Raw genomic sequence first — 25,344 nt, 5'->3', positions numbered from 1 at the left:
TCTTGAGTATAGATACCGCCAGTTTAATACCTTGTGTCACTGCATGATTGTGACTCTGGAATAAAGTTTAAATATTGGACATTACAAACTTAGTTTCGCAGGGATTTCTATCTCAGCCTCGCCATTTTCCATCTCTTAAGGAGAGGTATTCGGCATCTCAGGAATAGCTCGTTAAATGTCGTAAGAACCAAACGAAGAAATCACATCGGCCAGTAACAGTAAAGGATAATACCTTAAGAGCCAAATATGCAAACAGATCATAGCACGGAAAAACGTTAGTAATTAACGTAAAGACGTAATTAATTTTAGTCTTGCATCGGGTGGTCGAGAGGGTAGCAGGAGTTTCTGGACCAATCAGAAGCGTAGGTTACCTTGTACAATCAATTGAAAATTGCTTTATCATCACCAGTTTATATGGCCATCTCTCACATTTTTGGCAAAGGACTAAGAGTTGTTCGCATGACTATCTCAGTTACCTCGACTGAAACTACCCAGGCACCTGACCATGTATACCAAAGCTTTCGGGACCTCTCGATAGTATCGAGAATCGAGTATTTTTTACCGGATTTTCTAGCTCTACCCTTTCACTGAAAAAAACTACGGCGATGTAAACTTAACAGTGTGTCATTTCTCCTATGAAATGTTTTCCTCAATTATTAAGAGACTTGACTCTAAGTAAATCAGGTATTCATCTAAAAAATAGAACATGACAAGCGATAAATGCTCCTGATGGAGCGCTGTTCCTCATTTGTGAACTGCCTTTAGCAGCTCTAAGTATTCAGCTGCTCTAAGTATTTAGTCATATTTGCTCCCCTCAGTTCTTAGCCAATTGCCAGGGGGCGGTTGTCTAATTTGCAAAATGCCTTTTTCCGGTTAGTGTGGTTCGCATACAATTTTTTCCATAATTATTTGCATTTACAAGCACACGACATTAATTTCTGACGAAGATTTTTGTCGAACTTGCTTTATCTTCTTTTTTATCGCAAAACTACCTTCGTAATTGGCGAATGAAAAAGGAAGAAACAAAATGTAAATTATATCGAGGCTGAAGAGCACCTTTGACTTTTCTAGTTACCTTTGGATTATTTCGAAAAACGTACAAAATTCTCGACCCACTGAATCGTAAGTGTTGCTGTGGCTTCCATCCTATTGGTTTGAATCTCCTCAACCCTGACTTTATGAGGTGGGAGGTTAATTTCTTATGGATGAAACCTTTCATTTCATATCCAATAGCCTCTAAGGCCGCCATGTTGTCAGTCATTCTTCACTGAAAGAGATGACAGGTCAATTTCTTGAGATGAAAACATGAGAGCTTCGCGATACCTTCGTTCAAAAAGACTCAGCTTCCGGAAAAAGGTAAGGTTTATTTTCAGGTCCCTAAAACCGAATTTAATTTCATGAAACTTCTTAAAAACCCCCTTTTTTAATAAGGCCATCAAAGAAGTGAAATGAGGTTTCAACCAACATAGCCTTTGAACTCATTTTTTCTGGTTGCTATCAATTTACTAAATGTGATTTCATGAATTTCTTTCTAACGCCGGGAAAAAAGAACCTCACCTCGAGCGAAATATGGAATTTATTTATACCTAATTGGAATAACCCTTAAACCGCGTTTGGTCAATATGATAATGCGACGAGTTTGGAAGGACTTACGAGCGCTCCAAACTCTGCGATAAAGAAGCCAAATTGGACGGGTATGAAAAATAGCTACTGATCTGAGACACCGTTTGTGCTAAAGTGTTCGCTACTGTGGTAAAGGAACAATACACATTTAAATAGTTCAGAATTGTTTGCATTAGCTGCATCTACTGTAAACCGACGGTGATAAAAAAGCAGATGTTTTCTCGAACGAAATTATTTTCAATGAATTTCTAACAGTTGTCGCTTCTTTAAAAATAAAAAAAAGTCCTAAAAAGCCAAAGAGGTTCGTGTAGATTACTGTACAAAGTAAATCGTCTGTAGATGTAAATGCGGCTTGACCATGCGTGCACAACTCAAAGGATAAAATCGCGTGTATATCGTCGTCTTAACAACACATTTAGTTGCCACCTTTCGCTTTTTCATTCACAATCAGCAGCTTGAGTGACGTCGTTTGAATAACTGCATTTTCTAATGGCAAGCATTGTTAAGGAAGCAGTCTGAGATGTGAACTTTTGTTCAAAACAATGAAGTATGAAACGGAACTCGAGAAAATTCGATTTACTTTCGTGTGTGCGGCTTTGAGGCATTGAGGAGAGGCATCTTGATTCGTGTGTTCCTGGCGTGGGTTTCATAACAAAACTGACGAGTTGCAATTGGAAGATATTACTGAGTGATAGAATAATGTACCAAAAGTAGCGTAGCTAGGCAAAGGTTGCCTTCATGAGAAAGGACAATCCACCTTGTAGCTGATTCTGCTGAATGAAAGATCAAGCGAGAATTATAAATCAAATAAAAACATACGGGGAGAATTTGACAACCAAACTAAACTGACCCGTTTTGATGGTTTACATCTCTTTATAAAAACCTTTGCAGTTCTGCAAGGACCCCCATAGAGTAGAATCTTAGTTACTACTTGAGCAATAGCCTTATTTCTTATAATTTTCTATTGTTTTAAAACGTGTGAAGAGTGTATTCCGAGGGGGAAGGAAGAATGTGTGTTGGTTACTTTTTGACACGGGCTGATAACAACTCCTCTTGTAATAAACCCAATACAATAATAATATGATTATTGTAAAACCGCAAACATTTTACTGAGGAACATGAAAGCTACAATTATTTTCTTATCTTAACCAAGAGAGGTGATCTGATGAGGTGGTTTTCATCAGCGATATTAGTAGCCATGTTCAGAAGACCATTGCCTACGTGACCTACTTCTCATGCAGAGGGGAAGGTCGCTCCGTTCTCACGGCTATAACTACATTTTATCTCATTTTTAAGCGAGCTTTTATTAACAGATGTCTTTTTAGTTTTATTTAGATTACAACTAGTTTTCTCTTTAGCGATGAATTTTTGTAAACCTTTCACGTTTGTCTGCAGGTGTATGTTGTTGTGTAATGAATAAAAACTACACACGTACATTTCCGTCTCGACTTCGTCTCATATCAATACATCACGAAACATTGGAGGATGAGCTTTCTCAGGGGGAGGGGGAGAATAAGGTAACCGAGAGAAGGAACTTTCTTGCCTTCTGCTTTGAAAATTGATGTTTTCTTCGTCATTCTCGTCTTCTGTAACGGCATGCTAAGTTCGTTTTGGGCTCCGAAAAACGAAGCTCTTAAAAGACGATTTTCACGTTAAATCATTTGACAGTGTCGCTTTATTGTTTTCATGTGGAGTGACCTGAACAGGGGTTTTTGATACAATGACATCGATTGGAACAGCGCGAATAACGTATGCATGGCTGGACGAAAATTATTCTGATATTAAAGCAAGGACGCGTATTTTATTAGAATGGAGCACATTTTTGTTTGCTTTCACAAATAGTCAGATGCTAGTGGACGAGGGGTGTCTAGAGGGAAATTTCCAATGTGTTGATTATCAAAGAAACTAAACGATTTGACAGTTATGTCATGGCCAATCTTCACCAGTGGTTAGTAAGAATAGATTAGGGGATAGATCAGAATGCGTCGGAAATGTTTCCGACAAAAATGCATTGATAAGAACTAAATAAGTTTTAAATTCGCAGTCACAGAAACAAGCTCACTTCCCTTGATGCCAAGCAAATATTCGTTGCTTCCTAAGGATTTTATGAATCATCATATCTTATTTGAGAAGTGAAAGTATCTTACCAATTGAAACATTTTTGGCACCGTAAAAGCCGGAATTATCAAGCTCAATTAAATTAAAAGCGAGAATGGAACAAAACAAGATTAAATTATGTAAAAACCACGAAATTACACAAGGTCGATAATTTCAAATTTGACTGGAAACATTTAGTTGAATTGGGTAGGGGGTCAATCTCTCCGATAAAAGCAAATAATACTACAATGCGCGGATCATTGATCTTTAGGGGAATTACTTAGCAACAATATTAAAGGATTGATTTTGATTTTAAAGATCTTCCTGCATTGGGGAAAGAAAGCAAATTAACCAGCGTGAAGTTAGGGCGATAGAGTCCACGTAGTTTCTTTGGTGTGTAGTGACAGATGTTTATTTTTCAGGCAATTTTATTTTGAGAGAACGTTGTTTCTCTTTTCTGCATCCGCGTAACCCTGGCTAATTTGGTAAAATCAAAGAAAACCTCTTTCATGCAACATCAGTGGTACTTTACGTTACTGAAACTAAAAGAACTTGATCATAATTGGGATATTTTTGTTAATGCAAAGTTGTGGCTGTCTTGATATAATTGTGGCAAGTAGTAAAAAACTTCGGTTTTTGGCAGTGGATATTATTACCGTTGGAGCAAATATTTAGGTCACGAGAATAAAGGAATGATCAAAAATAAAACAGCTCTTAATTTTCAAACAAATTATCCTCGTCAACAACGTAGAAAATGCATAAATGGCAGTATGGGGAATATGCATACTGATGTTAGAGTGTAAATAGTTAGGGGCTTTTCCTCTACGACGGCTTTTATCTTAAAAGATACGGAAGCAAGACATACTTTTAAAGTATTCCCCAGAATTTTGAAAAGCAATTTTACATTTGTAGATATCCCCTCCCCCTTGTCTTGTGATATTAATTGAGATCTTTGAAACATATAAGTTAGCTTTACATTTTCATTGTCTGTATGGACTAAATCGAAGGATTACTGGATACAACCGTGGCGAATTCACGCAAACTTGATACCAAAAAGTACCAAGAGCTTTTGGTAGGTGTATTAAATGGAGGGTAATTCGGCGATGAATTATTCACTACCCACTACGAGAGCGAAAGAAGTATTGTTAAAAGTGACAGCTGAGCAAGAGTGCTTTGTATTTTCCAGCCAATAGCTCGCCAGACGGATAAATCCGGTAACTCTTTGAAGCCATTAGAGGGAAGACTCAGCTTAATAGATGCAACGTTGATAAGAAGTTTGAATGTTTTCCTCGCCTTGGACAAATTGTGGTTTATTTCCAGTGGTGTTTTATTTAACAGATATTGCCGAGTGTATGAAGAGATTCATTTTTTAAAATTATTTATTCAGTGAGCGGCTTGCATTATTGTTGGCACTGATGAAAGATGAACTTACTCAATAGACAACAGTATGAAAACTTTTTTAATCCTATTTCGACGAAGTGCCAGCTAGCTGAACAATGATAAATTACTCTTGTCGTAATTTTTACCGGGAATCAGCGACCATAGAGCGATCGAACAGCACTCTTCGTATAAATCAATATCATCAGCATATTGGTGTTTTTCAATTGAGCCATGGAGAATATTATTATTTTTTTGCTAACGATTAAAGAAACAACCTGCAAACCTATTTCATGAGTTGATCAGAGAGCACTTGAAGGATTCTTAACGTTCTTGTAATGGCAACAAACTGGGATAAAGTCAAGTATATTTCCCGTGTGAGACCAGACTCTGATTATGGTTTGTTCGATGACTGCAACGACTCGTTAGACGAATGCGACGTGCGAGTAAAAATTAATGAGGTATTGAGAGAACCAAACGAAAATGGCTCAGAAACACTTGTTCATCGATTGCATCCGTCTTCGACTCATCTTCAAACAAATTTAAAGCGCAGTTCTCGCGACGGATTATGCTTGTCAGTTCCACAAGACATCGGAAGAAGAAGTATTTTGCGATTGCATCGGGAGAACTCAAACGAAGTCGCCATTGAGAAAACCTCTGTAATGACCAGCGTAAGCATGAATTTGTTGCCGCGGTATGGTTCCGATTTAAATGAGGATATTCTGGCGCGACCACAGCCTTTTGTTAAAACGAACAGACGGGCTTTCGTAAAAGATTTGTTTTTTAAACAAGAAGAAGGTGATAGTTATTACAAATTGAAGGTAAGCTCAGCGAACATTTTTCATGATGGGTAGTAAATGGGGTCACATTTCATAATCTATGTAAATTTCTCCTTTTCTAGTTACTTCTGATACATTTATATTCATCTGTGAAAGTGATTTCGTGATTCGTCTGTTCATTTCTATGAAGAGACGTACATTTGCCCAGGCTTCAGCTTTGAACAGGCCTGATTTCTAAAAATTTCAACCAGACGAGATATTTTGAGCAGGTTTCGGTTTAGAATGAATTTTATAAATATAATTACGGTGTAACGATTCACACAGAATTGCCATGTGGAAGATGAAAAATAATTTTCACAAATTTCAAGAAATTGTCATTCGCATCAACAAATTTACGGGAGCCACTATGATAACAGAAATAATATTCTATATAGTTTTTTGTTTCAGAGCCAAGAGAAATGGAAATTTTTTTTAAGATAGAAGAGACAATTCATAGCTAGGTAACGGCTATTGGCAAAACAATACGCAAACGCTTTAGTCATAAAATTAGGTTACGGTATTTCCGAAGAATAAAAACCCTCGGTTCAAATGTTTTGGTAGTTTTGAACTTTAAAATGATCTATGTTTAGACAACAATCCGCCATTTTTTATAACGGTTAGTGTTGACATGACATTCGAAATCGATGACAATTTTAAGCCCGAAAATTAGCTCTGATTATTCCAAAAAACTAACCGCATAACTGTAAAAGCTTTCTATTTCCCTAGGTTTTACTGATACAATCAATGACCAATCGGGCCTCACGCAGTATCTTAGTTATTTTGAAATATGCGTAACTCATCAGTTCAGAAAGTTTGAAGGATCGCTAATTGGTTTCGTAAGATCTTAATACTATCGAAGAAACGAAAGTTTCAAGAAGGATTTCCCAGACCAGAAAATCAGAATGATCGCGAAGATGTCTGCTCAACTTTTCTAAATCACCAAATGTTGTAATTTTCAATTTTGCTATTTGCTGTAGTTTAAATTCATTGTAAAGTTATTTTAAGAGTTATTTCTGATTGGGAGCTGAGAAGATAGACCGCATTTAATTCCCGCAGACATAAAAAATAATAAATAAAATTAAAACAATAATGAAAAAGGAAAACTAACAAAAATTTTAAAAAATAAAGCACAATGACGAGTAACATGAAGCCATACTAGTGTAAGGGAACAAAATCATTTTTTTAAATAAAAATTGATGGAGCGACGAATGTACAAGTGAAAGAAACTGAAGTTTCTATTCGTAATCAGTGATAAGAGTTCTTACCTACTGTTTCTATGGAAACAATATGAAGCCCTTGGTTGACGGATCAAACCCAACAGCGTGACATTTCATCAATTTTGAGTGGGAGTTTTGTGAGCATGTGTGCCCATTGAATAGCCGCTGTTCGTATTACAGTCAGGCTCAGATGTGACATTCTTGATAGGCGTGAATATTCCATTCTCTCTCTTTTCGAAACGCAGTCGAAGTAAGAGATAAAATTGAATTCAATATTACTCAAAGTTAAAACGAAAAAGCGCAATTATCGTTTTTCAAAATCTAGGAAGCCTGAAACACACGAGGCATAGTAAGTTTGACGTTCTGACAGACTTTTGTTTCCACAACAAGTCGCTCCGCTAAAATCAGTGGCAGCGACTTTTTGGAAGCAGTACACTTGAAGCGGTCTGCCGCAAAGAACTGTTGAAGTGATGTGTCGATTTTTTCTTCCCGGTCTTATGCCGTTTTCGAACGTTTATCGCGTGCATTTCGTTAATTAATCTTGTTTCTTGATATCTGACATTAAAATCTATAAATCGGCAGGAAAAAGCTAGTATAATGATCTAGCTTTTAGCATGAGATCGAAAAGTTTTATTACGCCATAATATGTTCAAATTTTTGATGAATGCAGTTTTTACCCACAGACATCTCGTTCACACTCGCACACTGAAAGTCGAATAGATCACCACTCTAAAATACTCCTGAACGCGTTTAGACTGTATTTGTATAATTATAAATCACACAGACAATAGCGAATATTGTCTTATCAGAATTGAAAATGAAGCTTTGTTTTCAGTATGAAACAACCGAACGCTTTCAATTTGATAAAGCTCAAAGATTTTGTTTCAACTAACATGGTTCTGTTAATATTTCCAGAAATAGCAAGTGTTTGTATCTTGAGTGCATTTTTTCGGTAAGGTCGGTATCAAAGTCAAATTGAAATCTTTTGCATCAAATGCCAGTGATTGGGATGCTTTCGTGCCTAAGACGTTTAATTGGCTCTTAATATGGGTTTCTTTACCTTTAGCCAATTACCTTTCATCAAAATCATTATGAATCAATTTAAATGTAAGTTACCTAGAATCTGCGGTTTTGGTCATTGTTATTAAATCTATACACAATTCTGACACAGTCTGATGATCAGTTTGATCATAAAAAAAAAATGTTTTTTTGTTTATATCAAGTTTCTTGGAGAAAAATGAAGAGAGAAAATTAAGGAACAGATATATTGTTCTAGAATAAAGGCCGACACCAGAACACTTATATGGTTTTCGTCTCAGTTTAGAAGAAAACATTTGTTATCTGAAAAAAAGTGTTTGAATTATTAAAATGTTGCGGCAGATGTTCTCGCTGGTTTGCTGTTTAAATCAAAAGCAAAAACTTGAAAGCTGACATGTTAAATTTTTTTGTCTTGTTCATGATGATCCTCCTGGATTTCCGCAGAAATCATGAATTGTGTACTAAGGAGATGTAAGGTAAACAATATCGCTTTTTTATTGGAGAAAATTTCCTCGCAGTTTACATTGGTTGGGTGTTATAATTTGGAACTTCTGGCAAATCACGATCTAGACAACTTCCTTTTTCGCACAATTTTGCATTATTTGGGTGGTTGTTTTTGCTAAAATTCATCGCAGTTCCTCGCTTCCGCGAGAATATAAGACAAAAAGGTCTGCACTTTTGGATAACCATTCATTTGACGGCTAAATAAACTCGACTTCTTTATTCATCTCGCTGTCCTTCTAAATTCGGTTTAATTTTCCTTCATCTTACCTGGCAAAATCGTGTCGGACTAAGTTAAATTATAATGTTAAAAAATTTTCGTGATATTTTTCCCAGCCATAAAAGTCAATATCCTAAGATAAGATCACTTTAACAATACACTGTAACTAGGAACACTTGAGGGAAGTTACGTGCAAAGAAATTGAATGACCCGACTTCTGACAATGCAGTTATGCAGTTGGTCCTTACTGGTTGAAAAGGGAGATCTATGTCAAAAGCACCAATAAAACACTTAGTAAAACATTTATACCAGGACCTTCTGTGAGATATTACGTAAATCATAAAGAAAACAGACATATTCGACCGATTCAGTTCGGTTATGTAATTAATTTTTAGAAGACATCTGTTAATAAAAGAGTCACGTTATACGTAATATTCATGGATTATCACGATTATCATGACTGATTGATCATTTTCGACTTGTCTTGTGCCTGGGTTCCAGAGTAGGGCTTGTTTTCATTCCTACATTGTATGAAAGGAAAAACATTTACAGGCAACTTATAAGATATATAACCATATTAGAAACTTTCACGGGATTCAGATGAGTCGAGGAACAATTCTTCTAAACGCTCCATGCCGATGAAAACCGGACAATTAAGGATAATAAGGCTTTTTATAGAAATGGCTGCACCCACGCTTACACAGATAAAGACAAATAAAGTCATTCGAAAATGAGCCGTGCGGACATGAACACGTTACTTCTAGCTCATCTTGAGGTCCTTTTTTTCTCATGGTGCAAGCCCTTTTGGTTGACACTGTTTTGTGTAAAGAAGACTGAATAGACAGCTGGACTCATTTTTAGCCGTGAGACCATAACAACAAAAGAGGGAAAGTTAGTTAGGAAGGAAAACAGTAAGATCTGTGCTTTAACACCCAAAACGGAGATATCATTGCTGATACCGATACAACTTAATAGAGAAAAAAACATACAGAGTGTTGCATGCATGACATGAATTTTTTTTCTTGATGTTTTTAGTCAGGTGACTATGGAGAAAATGAGAGAGAAACGTTCCACACTTTATCCAGAAAAGGAAACACCGAAGAACTCAGAGCACTCCTTCAGCAGAATGAAGGTTAATAAGACTTGCTTGGACACTACTATGATTTGCAATCCATTAATTCCTGAGCTATTAGATTATAATGGTGAAATGACAAACCTGAATCTATTTATTTGAACCCTTTATCTCTCAAGATTTGATTCTTAATTCTCTCCTCTCACTTCTACTCATTTCGTTGTACATTAGTTTTGAAGATTTGTTGTCAGATCATAACAGCAACTTCCACCTGATAAGTATTTTCATGCTGAATATTGCATGAATAGTAAGAGAGAAGTTACATGTTGATGACTTCTGGGTGAAAGGGACATTTGAGACTGCGCAACGATGATCATTCAAGAAAGAGAAAGTTGACAGTATCTAAACTTGATGCAAGAAATAGCTAACAGCCTCTTGCTTTTTTCAATCAGTACTTTAGCCTGGTTTGCGAAAACTTAGTGGTGAACGATTACACTTCCATCTTACGAGGATTGATCAAATTAAATTGATAAAAATTCTTCACTTTCAACAGACATCGACAAAAAGGACAGTTATGGTAAAACAGCCTTACACTGTGCAATATCAGCCGGACAAGTCAATACCGTAAAATTTCTCCTCCACAACCATGCAAACCCAAACCTTAAGGACCACAGAGAAGAGGCAGCACTTCACGCCGCAGTGCGTACCGGGAACGTGGAAATGGTGGAGGTAAACTTATGGACATTGTGGAGTAGGTTTGCGCATGCCGAATTTAAAGCGGCAAACCTTTCTGGTTTACTAGCCCATTTCAATGCTTATTCACCTCACCGAGGTTTTTGTATTCCTGGCTCTCTTGCTTGATATAACCGATTGATTTTCTCCATGTTTTCAAAGGCTTTGCTGAACCACAAGACCACCAATGTTAACATTGAAGGACGCGGAAAATACACTCCTCTGCATAATGCCGCTCATTTGGAACACCGAAACGCCCTAGAAATTTGCCAAAAGCTGGTAAGATAAGCATTCATTGTGAAACGTCGACAAGTGCTGAACTAACTATTTTAGTCACACTCGGTGCCATATAAAGCATGGACTTTGTATTTCGCTCTTGGGACTGACACTTTATTCTCGAGGGGTCTCTCTACACCAAAGAACACTAATATTTGCGTAAGGCAAACTGTCAAAGAAAGTTTAAAGAATTTCTTACGCTTGGCTTGCATGTGACGGACTTGCAACGCCCTAAATCGCTTCATTTAGCAGAAATCAGGAGAAGCTTCTGGAAAATTGAATTACTTGGCGCATAAGAGAGAAGCAATCTCAATTCCCATCACAACCAAACTTTTCCTCTCCTCAGCTTGACTGTGGGGCTAAAGTAACAGCAAAGGCAACTGATCACATGACACCACTCAGCGTTGCCGCTCAGAAGGGGTCAGCGGATATTATGGCCTTGTTCTTCGAAAAATGTAAGAAATGATCAGGTTTCTCCTCGGGAGTTGAGGTTGAAGAGGGATGACATTATTCTGTTTCAGAAGAGAATAGACGCCGGTTGAAAGTGTTTTTCTACTGTTTAGTAGTTTTGCTGTTATTGTCTTCCCTGTTTATTTCATGATTCGATCGTAGGTTCCTTTTCTTTCGGTGATTTTTCATCATTTGCAGATCATCCTTACGGCTAATTGGTTAAATGTTTCTTTTCTCAACAATTTGTGGCAATTTCTGCGTCATAGGTTACGAAGTCCAGAGGGGTACAAAACAGAAATTGGACCTTCTTTACGGTGTGGACTCTGAAGGAAGCTCTCTGCTACATCTTGCTATAGACAGCGGTGTTTTGAAGGTAAATTAAACAACATAACAGAAATTCAAGCAGCTGAGGGTCGAATGGGTTCGAAACATGTGCCCACCAATTTATACTTAAAGACTAATTTTCTTTTGCATTTTTAGGCTGTTAAACTTTGTTTGAAACATGGTTGCTCTGTGACAGCTGTCAAGGTAAGCAGCCACAAAATCTACCCCAATCGTCCTGAATGTACTTTGTTCACATAGAAATTCGACATTTTCCACAAAGTGGCCTAATATCATAATACAGCTCGACTCCCTGTTACACAATGGTAGACAATAGCATGTTCCAGAATAAAATACCTGACTATTGTAATGAATGCCGTGTATCCTAGTTTGGGACTAGTTTCAGTTGAGGCTTCTATATTTTTGGCTTTCGCTTTTATTTATTAAGTCTTTCTCCTGAAAAGACTTGTTTTTTTCTAAAAGATCTATTTTTCACCGTCAGCGGTTAAATGGTGGTACTCCTATCCATTTCGCGTGCCGTCTTGGTGCGCCAGTGATCCTTCAGTGTTTATATGAACATGAACCAGCGGCTTTCCAACACGCTTTGTTGGACAAAGAATTCATGACACCTTTACACAGGTAATTAGGAGCTAGAAATGTCATGATGTAATTTTTAAGTCTAAACAAAGGGCATTATCAAAGAAAAAAATATTATAAAAAAACTTTTTTTATTAAGAACGTAACTCTCTTTGGATATCAGCTCCATTTCCGTGGTATAAGCATGAGTCAAAACTGGGTGTGTCTCAGAGTCTTATCCTTGCTAGCCTTTCCAAGCATTAAGTTGGTAATGATACTTCTGATTGGCTGAAAAATGATGAACACGAAAAACTGCACACTTCTGATTGGTGAAAAATGATAAACATGAAAAATTACGCGCTTCTGATCGGCTGGAAACGAGTGACCTTTTCATAAATTACAATTGCAAAGTTCTTACGCGAATGGAAATCGCAAATTTTTTTATGATTGTATGATATTACAAAATTATTGATAAGTTATTACATGAATTCTCGTGTAATAAGTACCTGTAAATTTTTCAAAGTTCAAAAGTCATATTATTACCTATACTAATACGAAGCGCGGTGTTAAACGGCGCAATACCGGGTCGACAAACCGGGTCGGTTCGCGTCAACCCAAAACTCCCTGGTCATCGCTTTGCCACAGCCATCGCACTGTTTGTTACTTCGCTCCATTTAACTTACTGAACGCCTGGAACAGGCTAATTCCTTGGTGAATGGGTTCACGTGCCATCCAAAGTAAACAATATTTTTTCCTTTAATTTTTTCTTTTCTGAGGATAGCCAAACTATTTCGAAACTGGAAATATCATCATCTAACACTATATCTGCCTATGGCACAATATGGACACACGTGGGACTGAACTATTTTAAAGTTTGCGGACTGGGGTGGCTTGGTTCAAACAGTCAAGATCGAGTTTTTACAAGAGATAATAAACAGTTTATAATCTTATGGTTTTGACAAGTTGGAGATGTTACCAAGCCACTTTTACCACCAAACTCCCTTGCTTTTTTTATCAGCAATATTTCTTTCCTTAAAAGCGAATAAAATTGGGTGGGGTAGTCGGAAGTCAACCACCCGGTGAACACTGACCCTTGGACTACTGGACAAAGCCGTGGCGTTAGCGTGCCCGCGGTACAGTTGACCACTCATGTTAAAAGTAGCACCTTGTACGGTCGTACGGTCGTACAGTCGAACGGTCGTACATCCAAATTTTTTCGGCTTGATGGGTTACTACCATTTTGTATAATTATGGGGCTAAGTAAGCTCCGCTATTACTGAGACCTGTTAATTAAAGAAACATCTAGCTCCACCTCTCAAATTTTCCTTTAGGTGTGCAATGTATAATCATATCAGCGTTGTAAAGTTTCTCGTAGAACACGTAAGTACAAATTAATGATGCTATTCTTTAAACCGCTATTTTTATTGTAACTCGTGTTAGCTTTACATATATTCTTTCAAGAGCATTTGAAACAATGAAATTCCTGTACAAAGCCTCTGTTATATCTCATGCAATAACCTACATACTGAACATTTGGCAAAAATTTTCGACTTTGGTTCATCTACGATTGGCTCCCAGTGCCATAAACTTGAGGAAACCTGGATAGGAGGTTACTGTTAAGAGAGTATTAACTGTTGATATTCCCTTGTTTCTGTACATGTGTTGGAGACAGTATGAAGTTTATGTAAATAAGTATAGACCATTCTGAACCACTGCTATCAACATTTCTAATATTTCCAATTATCCGATCCCGCCCCCTGACGTTTTCAACTCTTGCAAATTTTCTGTTCTGACTGGTTAAAATTTCAAGGCAGTTATTAACCACTACACTTCTTGATCAAAATATCTTCCTTTGCAGGGTGTGGATCTAAACCCTCGGGATCGCGAGAAATGCACCCCTCTACTGTTAGCAGCGGCTCATGGTTGTTCTGCAGTTGTCTCACTACTATTGGAAAGTGGAGCGGACGTTACTAGCGAGGATGACAAAAAACGAACTGCGCTACACTGGGCAGTGGGACAGGACAGAACTATTGAACGACTTCTTAAGGTATGACGCAATGATCCTCGCCGGTGCGCGAACTGAAAAATTCGATTTCGAGATTAAAACACTAACCATTATCACTTTATGTAAAGAGGAGATCAACTTTGATGCTTTTTTTAAACTTGTCCGACTGGTTTAACTTGTTTTACAGGATACACGGGTGCAAGAACTAAAACTCGTCAATCAACAGGATATCACAGGAGCCACGGCTCTCCACTATGCTTCACAGGGAGGTTTCCTAAAGGTCAGTTTTCTACCTCGCGTGAAGAGAAGTCTTAGTAAGTCGACTGATGAAGTTCTTAGTTTTATTTCACCTTGGTTTTATAGTCGCTAATTTTCATTAGTGATTCCACAGAATTTTGGAAGAGAATGAACTTCGAAAGAAGGCGACAAATCTAGGTTTCGTACCCTTTCGAAGTAGCGAACTCATTACGCCCTTATCTCTACACGACTTTTTCCAGGACCTTTTTTTTAATAAAACAACGAGTTAATGAACAAAGTGGGTAAGTTTCTAAAGAAACTGCCGTGCTTCGTCGGTGGTGGGGGAAGTGTGTTAGGAGACAATTTAGTCTCATCAACTGAGTTAATATTGTATATTAACCACCTGAAGAGTTTCCTAGGTTGAAATTTTGAGCGTTAGCCCTCTCTTTCTGACTACTCTTCAAAATGATGATGAGGAACTCCGTGACTTTCCAGCTTCTCCCAGATCTTCACGAACCTTAAAATCGTATCAGTGGCTTGTGTTTTCCCTTTATTTTGAATAATTGAAAAAAGAACATCATTCTGATAATTGATTAGCTCTGCTGATTCAGCCGTAGTACAGGGATGTTACACCTGGACTTACTTTCATAATCAAGTTTTCTATGTCACGCACTGAAATAAACTTTATCTCATGTTTCCCTAAATTCCGGGCTTTTTCCTTTTTCAGAGCGTGCTCTTACTTTTGAAGAATGGAACTGATGCAAGTCTGAAGAATAATAAACTTGAAACCTCTCTTCACTTAGCCGCCAGGTATGGACGAGATATGAACGTGTGGACGGCAATTTGAAACTGAATGCTATAAATGTAGTTTGCGATGTAATCACTTTTGCCATACTTAGCGGTGAGAAACAACCACTGAACCAATCAGATACTAAGCTAGAACTAACCAAAAACCTAATCAAGAACCTGTTCGCTCTTTACATGCTGAGTCCAATGTCCTGACAGAACTATGCTTAGGTAACTGTCGAATGCAAATACTGTAAAACAGACTTGTGATATAATTGATACAATACCATAAATAAGACAATACCTTTCCGTTAATTTCTTCGATTGTTAATTTTTGTCAGTCATGGCTGGCTACCAATCGTTAAAAAACTGATGGAAGGTCGACAGACACGTTTGATGAATGTGGGAAACTTCAATGATCACACACCTCTCCATTTGGCTGCTTCCAACGGACAGGACAAGGTCGTCAAATTCCTCTTGGACAGAGGAGCTACAATAGAAAGGTAACCACTACCCCTCATGATCTACTCGTGTAATCATGCATTAGCACGCAAGGAAGCGATCGTGTAGAGACAGAAAAGGGCTCTAGATTCACGCGCTGAAATTTTCGAAATAAATGACAAAGCTTGTATTTCAGACGGCCACTTTCATTTCTCAGGCTTAAACACATGATTCTCGTCATTTCTAAAAGAGAAAAAAAGGGACTTTTGTATAGAAGTGTTCTCAGGACTCATATAATTCCTAAAGTTTTTGATAAAAACTTAGAAATAAAATAATCTAGCAAGCACTTAAAGAGTATGTTTCCATCGTATTAATTAATCAATTACAAGTCAAATCAATTTTATTGAGGTAAGGGTGACCCATACGGCTCTAGATTGACAGAGGCCGTGCCCAATTTATAAACGCGAAACGAGAAAAAAGTGTTGCGTAATTTTCTTGTTGTTTTTTTTCCAAAGGGATACGGACGGCCGGACACCTTTACATTTCGCCGCAGCAAAAGGATCGCTAAAAAGTGTTCAGTTGATCTGCTCTTCGAATCCAAACTGTATTAATGTTGAAGATAACGCTGACCAGGTAAGTTCCTAAGAAAGCAGCTCTCCGCTTTATAAAACTGGCTTTTTGTATCTCACAGGTCTCTTTCCCTTAGCTATGCGTCAACCAGATTTCAGACATTTCGCGAAAAACTATTTCTCGCTAATATTGTCTTTGAAGAATAAATTTATTTTGCAAAATGAAAAGGCGGTCTTGGTCCTGTGCTTTCGCTTTAGCTGGTATCACGCATACATGGGTACACAAACTCCTGAATATATTCATAGCATTGTGAAAAAAAAATGTCCAAAATATTTCGCCTGGAGATCTTATCATGTTAATCTCCCTCTTCACTCCTTGCTAGGACACCGCTTTGCACCTGGCTGCCAAAAATGGACATGCAGCCATAGTGACGTATCTGCTATCCCATGATTCCCAGAACGTGACGCATAACGCTTACAATCAGAATGCACTGGATGTTGCGATAGAGGCTGGAAAAGAACCTGTCGTGATGTGCATTGGAGACCATTTACGGTGAGATGGTGTAGTGATGGATATACGTTTCTCTTGATAAAATGATTCCCGTAAATTATGAATATCATTTTGTTAATTTATGAACATCATCCCTATCAGGTGGAGAGAACTGTGTCATAGAGTTGAAGAAGGCCTTACTCAACTACAGAGCCTTATTATAAAGATGCCGTTGGCTGCAGAGGTCGGTTTCGGTACTTATTCAACTTTTAATCAAAACCTCTCAGTACTTTAATTGTTAAGAAATTATTGGAAACACCCAAAAAAAGACTAAAGATCTGGGTGGGAAGAAACAAGAGTACTGTCTTAGCCTACACGTTGGAGAACCTTTCCTGCAGGCCATTGTATTCCATTAACTCGCGTTTGCTTTTTTTTTGACGGGGAATTTATTCTGAGATTTCTGAGAAACCTTTTGCTAATTTGCCGAGGAGAAAGTGTTGTTTTGAGGGCAAAGGGCTGTTTGGAATTTCAAAAAGCTTAACTTGGCGAGAAATTTTGAGCCAGTGGCGTTGAGATTTATTGTTTTCTCATAAACATTGGAAGCAAATCATTAAAACAAGGAATATCCTGTAAACAGAAGAACAAAAATGTTAAATTTTGAGCTCGGTCGTGGAGGAAATAAAAAGATTTATTCGTTTAACTAGCGCGAGGCAATGAAAGTTCTGAGTCACAGGGTAATATTCTTTTCCTTTTTAGAAATTTCTTGATAAATGCGTAGAAGAATCAGGAGATAAAGAAAAAAGTGAAGATTATTCGGTAAGTGTTTCCACCTCAGGTAAGATGGTCTTTTTATGTGCCGTATCAAGAGATTAATAATCTCTTGGTCATATGTGATGTATTTGAACAATTTTAGTAAAATTGCAACATTATCCGAGTTTAATTATATTCACGGTTTTTATACGTTTCAGTGTGCATGCATGACAATGGTTCTTGTGATGTCACAGACTGATACTTTAAATTTTTTATCTTTTTATCCAGATAACGTACGACTTTATGTTGTTACAAGGCATGCCGGACCTTAGAAAAAACGATCCTAAGAAGTATCTGGACAGCCTTCATGTAAGCTTCCAATATCTGATTGAAAAGAATCTCGCATGTGTATATTTGTGGTTGTCATGATTGGTTGCTTAAAAGAAATGGTTTTTGAACTCTAAGTTTTTGACGTTTTTCGTCTTACTATTGTGCGCTCACGCCTCCCACTTCTTTCCCACAACGATTATGAGAAAATGTTTGATCCTTGTTGAATGTTTTTCATTCTATACCAACTTATTCTTGGAGACATGGTTTGATGCTACTCTGGTTTACAGATTTAATGAATGTAACCGAAGAAGTTACAATTCATTGACCCAAAGTTTCGACACTTTTGTCTAGTACCTTCATCAGGGGTGATCTAAACGCTGCAACAAGAGGTCCTTTTATATGATCACTAATTAGCGGCCTTTTTTTCTGACGAGGTGTAAATAGGCGTCAGGAAGCAAACTGCCATCGTCACGATTTAATGGAGCGTGGGCGGAATAGGATTAAAGTAGGGATTGTGTTACGTCAGGTGACCTTACGAAAAGGTCACGTGGGTGCAACAACCGAGCGAGGACATAAGAACACGAGCTCCCAATACATATGCATCGAGTTCTGAGAGAAGCTTCTTAGGTCTTGTTGTTTGTAATCTTGCGGCTCATTACACAGAATAGCATCAAACCATGTCTGATTGTCCACCTGGTTGCCGTGTGAACTTTAATATATTATATTCTTGGAGATTGATGGTGTTTCATTGTGTTACTGTTTCCTTTAGACAATGGTGAAGTACAAACGAGTCAACTGTCTGTCACATCCTGTAACAGGGGCGATGATGAACATAAAGTGGTAAGAATTCTAAATCCCTAAATTCAACTGAAAAGGTGGAAACGAGGCCTCTGCCATAGTTTATGCAGTATAGTTGGAGTAGGAGTACGTCTAACCCCTTGGTAGGGATGCTGGTAAATCGCAAGTTGCAACCCACCCACCCCCCCTACCATAGGAAATTTGTCGAGTTTCCATGTAACTGGTGCCCATTTGTACTCCTGAGAGAAGAGGAGCACTGGGTTAGATGAAGTTTCTTCTTCACGAACACAACACGATGCCTCGTCCAGAGCTCGAACCCAAACTTCCTGACCCAAATACCAGTGAGCCTATCATTATACCATTGCGTTTCCCGTTGAAAAGATAAATTGTATATGAAAACATTACTAAAGCCATCTGACTCAAGACTCCTTTTAATAATTTCCTTTTAGGAGGAGTGTGGGATGGAAAGCGTACACGATGAACCTTGGATTCTACATTTTGTTCTTAGTCATGTTGACCATAATGACCGTTTTACTAGCAGACGAAGAGAAGCTAAATTCTCTTCTTGACATTCCACGCTTCACGATTGTGGTTATGAGTCTTTTCCATCTGTTGAAAGAAATATTCCAAATATGGGACGAGGTGAGGCTAAAAGGATAATGAACACTTCCGAAAACGGCATCCGGAGAAGATTGGGAGGGACTTTGAACTCCTGCCTATCTGCCTCCCGTAAATTTTGCCCGCTCGGGGCCATTGAAGTCGAAAAAGCGGTTATTGGAGAGAAGAAGGTAATTAAGTGAATCGGGAAGGAGGGGGATGGGGGGGCTTTCAGAGAGTAGAGAAGCTATACGAAAGGTAGGGGCTTATTAAAAGAGAGGTAGATAAATTATTTTATAGAGAGGGAGTTATCAAGGGGTAATCTCGTAACCAGATCTTACCTTATAACTGTACTGCTTGGCTATGGAAGGTCTGGGTACGAGATTAATCGAGGGGGAAATGATAGAGTTTTAAAAAGTATTGGAAACAATCACAGCTGTATAGAATAGAATGCTATTTTCCAAACTGTTATTGATGTTTATCAGCTATAAGTTTTCTTTAATCATTTTCCTTGTCAAGGAAAATAGTAGCTGTAAATTTTACCTGAAAAAAAATGTTGTTTTTTTTTTATCAGTATGTCCTTAAAACAATAATAGAACTATGGGAATAATTTCTGTCTCCTTCAGAAATTCAAGTACTTGTTGAAGATAGATAACTGGATGGAGTGGTTTTTGTACATGACAAGTCTTGTCTACATGTTTCAGTACAGTGGAAAATTGGACACTGATCCCAACAGTGAAAAAGATCAGTATTCGTACAGCTTGAAGGCGGTCGCTGCAACTGCAATTTTTATCGCTTGGGTTATATTTGTCCTTTATTTAAGAAGGTAAATACTTGTCTTACTCAGAAACATGAAGTCAAGTTGTCCTGTTTTGATAATGAAAGCAAATAGAAGAAAGTGTAAAATTTGCGTAAATAATGTTTAAGCCCCCATTTACTAAAAGAACTTTATATAAATTAACATATTTTTTTTCGTTCAAAATGTTCTTCCGCCTAGAAGTTTACCTACTTCTAATCTTAACTTGCTGGAATATGTAGACGGTATGACGTTATAGTCTTAACCTTAAAAAATCTCACCTAATTTAATCTCTAAAATTTGTATATTTCTGATGAAGAAAGTTGCTCCACAAAGTTTTGTTGTCTCTGTAATTTATTTTCTTGGGTTTATTCTACTTTCAGATTCTCTACGTTTGGTATTTATATTATAATGATGACAAATATTATCAAAACATTAGTAAAGGTAGGAACTTTTGATTGTTTTGTATTTTGGACGATGCCTCCTGAAAGCATTATATTTTTCAGGTCACTCAAATTTATTTCTTCTTTTCTCCCTAGATCATTATCTTGTTCATTCCCTTTGTAATTGCCTTTGGCATTCCTTTTTTTCTACTCTTACGGGAAAGATTTAAGGTGAGTTTAGTAAATCAATGAAATAAAACAAAGGGGCGGTCCTCTTACCTCTCTGTGTTTCTATCTTTTTTTGTGTTCCATAGGCGTTATACATCTACTTTTCCGTAGTGATCTACAATGAGTAGCAAAGTAGTTTGCACAAGGTGTTCGACAACCCTCCATGCAACATAATAAGCCCAAATCTTGTCATTTATCGTTAATGGGTTATTTACGAGTTAACCCGTCTCCGCCCTTCCCCCCCCCTCCTTCCCCCGCCCTCCTTAACAGTCAGTGTTTCCTGAAATTTGTGATCATTTTGTAACACCAGGCAACATTGAAGAAGAGAAGGAGATATGGATGAAAGTATTAGAGCAAACTCAAAAGAAGTAGAACGTGCTTAGACTTTCGCCACTCATTGTAGCTGACTTGCATTTTCTTTCTCCTTCTATTTCTTTGTCCTCGTCATCTTTACCAACGGGAATTCTTTCAATTTTCAGTGATTTTGTGTAAATGAAATCAGATTAATTTGACTCTCTGTCCATTCATGTCGCCATGATATCTAATATAACATTAATTTTCAGGATAAATCAAATGAAGCAACAATGTACTTGTTTGATCGCCTTCCATATTCACTGTTCACAACTTTCATGTTGATTCTTGGTGAAATGAAATACCCGCACACCGTGTTCAAGTATCAACCGTTACCATATCCATGGATAAGTTATGTCGTCTACATCATCTTCTGTGTCTGTATGCCAATCATTATCAAGAATCTCTTGGTAAGTTAACAAATACTAAGTGCATAATAATTTCAAGGTAATTCCCTCGAAGAGGATAAGATATCCAAATAATTCTTGTAATTTAGCACAGTTGATAGCCATGGATAGGAAAACGGTACTTTACAACAAGAACAAGTTGTCGCCGTGTTTGTTTTCGTTTGCATTCCTGTTATTTTACATGTTGGTGTAATGCGGTGCAAGAGAAACGACTGAAACTGTACGTTATTGTATAATTTAATCCACAGAAAGAACACATTACTCCTACACTCGACTACTTTTAATAAATTATTAATAAAACGTGAAATATTATTACTGAGGAGCGACTCCAAAAGGCAGTATAATAATTAGCCGCAATAAACTCACCTAAGCCCGTTACAAACTATTACTTAGTTCGCCACAGACACAGTCTCACACTTGTCTTCAGAGTTCCTTGCAATGATCAATCTTCCACAATAGCACTCTCTCTTAGTATAGCTTTCCAGACGATCATGCACAGAAGCGATGCACGATGCAATGCAAAATTTCTGATAGGTAAACCAATAAAAGAAAATGAACAGCATCTATTTTTGAGTTATTCTAGATTGGAAGTGTCCCCTTATCTCCTAGATCGGTCTATCGGTCGGTGACGTTAATAGGATTCTCCAATCTGCAAAAATGGAACAACATGGAATGCAGGTTGGTCTGATATTGTGATGTTTTTAGATCAGATTCCCTCCTACTGCATCGTATATTTATATCAAATATATAAACAAAAGTTTTAATTGTTGACATTTAGAATCATGATGATATACGCTTTTTGCGGTTGAAAAGATTTCAATTTGTATACTTTATTCAGTAGCATACACTTCAGCTGAAGCTTTAGCAATGCAACTCGAAGACGGGAACTGGTAATGGAAGATAGATTCATGTTAAAACTTAAGGTTTAAAAACGATCGAAGTTTTTCTTTATTCCAACAGTTGAGAAGGAGTCCGAAGGAGATAAATGGAAAATATAAAATTCATCACTTAATTCTATCGTTGCACTTTACAATATAAACGGCAACACAACAGAACTATATCAATATTTTACTTTAGCTATAATTTGGCTGTTCATTCCTTCAAGGTTGAATTGCTTCTAGAATTAGAAAGAGCCACACCCAGGAAAGTTCTTAGAAAGATCTGGGTCCCTTATTGTGTAGAATACCCGAACAAAAGGCGTACGTGGAGACAAAAGGTGAGTTTTCTTTGAAATAGATATACAACCCAATGTTAGGGAAACATTTAAACTTTTGGGTGCGTTAAAGAGGTACTCTGGCCAAAATGCGAGCGACAAGCCCCTCCACCTTTAAAAGGCTCGTTTTTCGAACCTAGCAGCTCGTCACTAAGAGAGTTTATTCCGATTTTTTCATTACAACCAACATGGGGTGGTCCATAACAGGTTCCTTCCATCCCCCGTCCTTGATCGCACAAGGGCAAGACCCAGTAAACCAGCTATGGCTCTGAACCCCTATATATGAAACATATTTCGTCAATAACTGGGTCATGGCCAGCATGTCTCTCTCATAGTCATAACACGTGTCACCAATTTTACACTTAGCTCTTAAGCATGACTAACAGAAAAAAATTTATATGGGGAAAAATAGCTCTCGGTGAATTTTAAGCAATTTACTATATAATACTTAAAAATATTCTTGTTTGTTTTCGTGCACAGTTGGTAGAATTTGGTTCGCCCAAGAGGCACACAGCTAATCAACAGACTTATGTCAATCCTGCTCTGGTTCTGATCAGTGACAAAGTCACTAAACTAGGGGAGAAAGTTGATCAACAAGAAGACAAGTTAGTTTTCCTCCACTGTTAATTTTTTTCTGACTGGAAATCATATATTTCTTTAAATTGCATTTTCTAGTTTTGAAAGTTTTTTAAGATTGCATGAATGGTCCGGGAAATCTGCGCCAAAGTCAAACAATCAGATATAAAGTTAAAACTCATCGCCAACTGGCCGCTCGCCCCTCACCGCGTCTCAGGGAGTTTACACGATTAGATCCCTGTGAAGTTCTCATTTCCTGGTTTTGCCCAGGCTGTGTCATCAATGTGGAGTTGCAAATAATAGGGCGAAGAAAAAGGAAACGAGAAACGAAAGGAGATTGCAAACGTACTTGTTAAACCTTCGAACCGACATAAAAATGGTATTCTTACCACTTTTGTGATGGCTTTCAATTTCTTTACCACAAGGATATTGATAAAGAATATTTCAGTGACTCTTGACTGTAATAAAGAAAACTTCAGAGTGACCCACCTACAAAACCCATCGATTCAAATCTTTCTGGTTGAAAAAAGTTTGTTTGGAAGTTTAAGATAACATAACTTGCAGGAATCTTAATGAGTGCGATAAACTGATTTTATCTTTCCCTACAGGTTACAAAATATTATCCGTTTGCTGGGAAGACTAGATCAAAGGTTGACCGAAATGTCTCCGGCTGGGAAACCATTAACTTCTGCTACGGATGAAAAACCAGCTCTCGCGAGAGAGACTCCGGTTTGAAATATGTTTTTGTTGATGTTATTGTTTTTAGAATTATTTGCGAATGATAAACCACAAACAATCTTAGAACTAAAAGAAAGTACACTCGTTATTTCCTTTGTTTACGACTCAGGAGTTTTTGTTTTTATTATAAATATTTTTTAGATGGTTCCCTTCAGCGGCTACGCGCAGGAACGTCAATCTACAAGAATGACACGGAGGCCGTCAACGGTAAAAACAAACCAATATGATTTCATGAAAAGGAAGTAAGGGTGTGATGTTTGACGGTGTCTTGTGGACTAAAATCACGAGTCCATATTGCACAGTCCTGCTCGCATTTGTTCCATGGGATTGTTTCTATTTTCCCTCTTTGCTCTTTTTTGTTCAGTTATTCTAAAGAATAAAACTCTTACATGGAATTCCACTGAATTATCCGGTTCAGGAATGGGCTTGTGGTTTTTTCGCTCGAAATTTCTTTTCCAATACCTGAGCTATTATGCGTACTCTTTTTTTTTTTCAAATTCCAACGTTTATTGTACTGGTAGATTCATAGTTACATTACTACTTTACTGGTGTAATAACGCACCTTTAATTTGCAGTTCTCAACTTTCCCTTTTCTCGCCTGTCTTGTAAAGCAATGGTTAGAATATATTTGTCTACAAAATGTTGTTTCAGGAATCAACAGTTTAAGCAGGAGGACCTCTGCATCTCTGCTGATGAAGCCAGCACAAACAAATACTAAGGAGGCGTGGGAGTCTTGGAATGAAGCATTGCTGCAAATAACTGAAAAACTCATAATTTCTGAGAGGATGGCGCAACAAGAACTCCGTCGGTTGGATTTCAGTGGAAATAATTTCAAATTAAAAAAAGTACAATTTAACCATTTCAGAAATGACGCCTGGAGTACCATGGTGCTAAAGATTCATTTGGAAGAATTCAGAGAAGGCTGGTTCCTTATCTTGACATAAAAGGAAATTTACCTTTAAATCAGATGCAAACGATTTTCTTTGGATAATACAGCGCTAAAAATAGGAGGGGAAAAATATCATTAAGCTTCAAACATAAAAGGGAAATGTTTAGGTTTCTTTTTAAATCACCGGAAATAAAAATTTAAAAAATCAGTACAGTTATCATTATTAAACCTAGTTATTAACAGAATCAAAAAATTTTAAAATACAACTAACCCTCATGCAGTCAAAGCCCCATAGAATGGAAAACATTAATGTGTAAAAAAAGGATAAGAGAGATGGTATGGCTTATTCTAATTACAAACATGACGCTATCGACATTGCTGATCTTAGCAGTATGCAGGACACGTGTCAAATGAACTTCGTGATAGACCTCGGTCACCGTAG

At 37.5% G+C, this 25,344-nt stretch overlaps 1 protein-coding gene across 5 annotated transcripts; it reads left to right on the top strand.

The window, feature by feature from the left end:
- The first annotated feature begins 905 nt into the window (after positions 1-905).
- Positions 906-25,110, top strand: LOC131772542 (transient receptor potential cation channel subfamily A member 1). 5 transcript variants are annotated; one of them, XM_059088472.2, is made up of 31 exons: positions 906-1,122; positions 1,234-1,356; positions 9,927-10,023; positions 10,517-10,692; positions 10,858-10,974; positions 11,318-11,426; positions 11,688-11,794; positions 11,902-11,949; positions 12,245-12,381; positions 13,650-13,698; positions 14,177-14,365; positions 14,511-14,603; positions 15,288-15,370; positions 15,688-15,849; positions 16,303-16,420; positions 16,740-16,909; positions 17,009-17,090; positions 17,603-17,662; positions 17,885-17,965; positions 18,696-18,766; positions 19,174-19,366; positions 19,948-20,147; positions 20,501-20,561; positions 20,657-20,731; positions 21,292-21,489; positions 22,096-22,164; positions 22,592-22,702; positions 23,180-23,304; positions 23,884-24,004; positions 24,155-24,220; positions 24,665-25,110. In XM_059088472.2, exons 2-31 carry the CDS (start codon positions 1,306-1,308, stop codon positions 24,677-24,679), a joined length of 3,234 nt encoding a protein of 1,077 aa, XP_058944455.2. In that variant the 5' UTR covers positions 906-1,122; positions 1,234-1,305; the 3' UTR covers positions 24,680-25,110. The 5 variants fall into 5 exon arrangements, with proteins under 5 accessions (XP_058944455.2, XP_058944454.2, XP_058944452.2 ...); XM_059088471.2 differs by having other exon boundaries at positions 906-1,356; XM_059088470.2 differs by lacking the exons at positions 906-1,122; positions 1,234-1,356 and adding an exon at positions 4,954-5,918.
- Positions 25,111-25,344: the final 234 nt, after the last annotated feature.

The sequence above is a fragment of the Pocillopora verrucosa genome, chromosome 1 (genome assembly GCF_036669915.1).
Source record: "Pocillopora verrucosa isolate sample1 chromosome 1, ASM3666991v2, whole genome shotgun sequence".
NCBI lineage: Eukaryota > Metazoa > Cnidaria > Anthozoa > Scleractinia > Pocilloporidae > Pocillopora > Pocillopora verrucosa.
This window is presented reverse-complemented; position numbering and strand designations above follow the sequence as displayed.

Excerpts from the sequence above, each read along its gene's own strand:
- LOC131772542 (XM_059088469.2), top strand. The coding sequence starts at position 5,436 with ATGGCAACAAACTGGGATAAAGTCAAGTATATTTCCCGTGTGAGACCA. Across the intron at positions 10,693-10,857 it reads GGAACGTGGAAATGGTGGAG|GCTTTGCTGAACCACAAGAC; the intron begins GTAAACTTATGG and ends ATGTTTTCAAAG. Across the intron at positions 17,663-17,884 it reads AAAAAAGTGAAGATTATTCG|ATAACGTACGACTTTATGTT; the intron begins GTAAGTGTTTCC and ends CTTTTTATCCAG.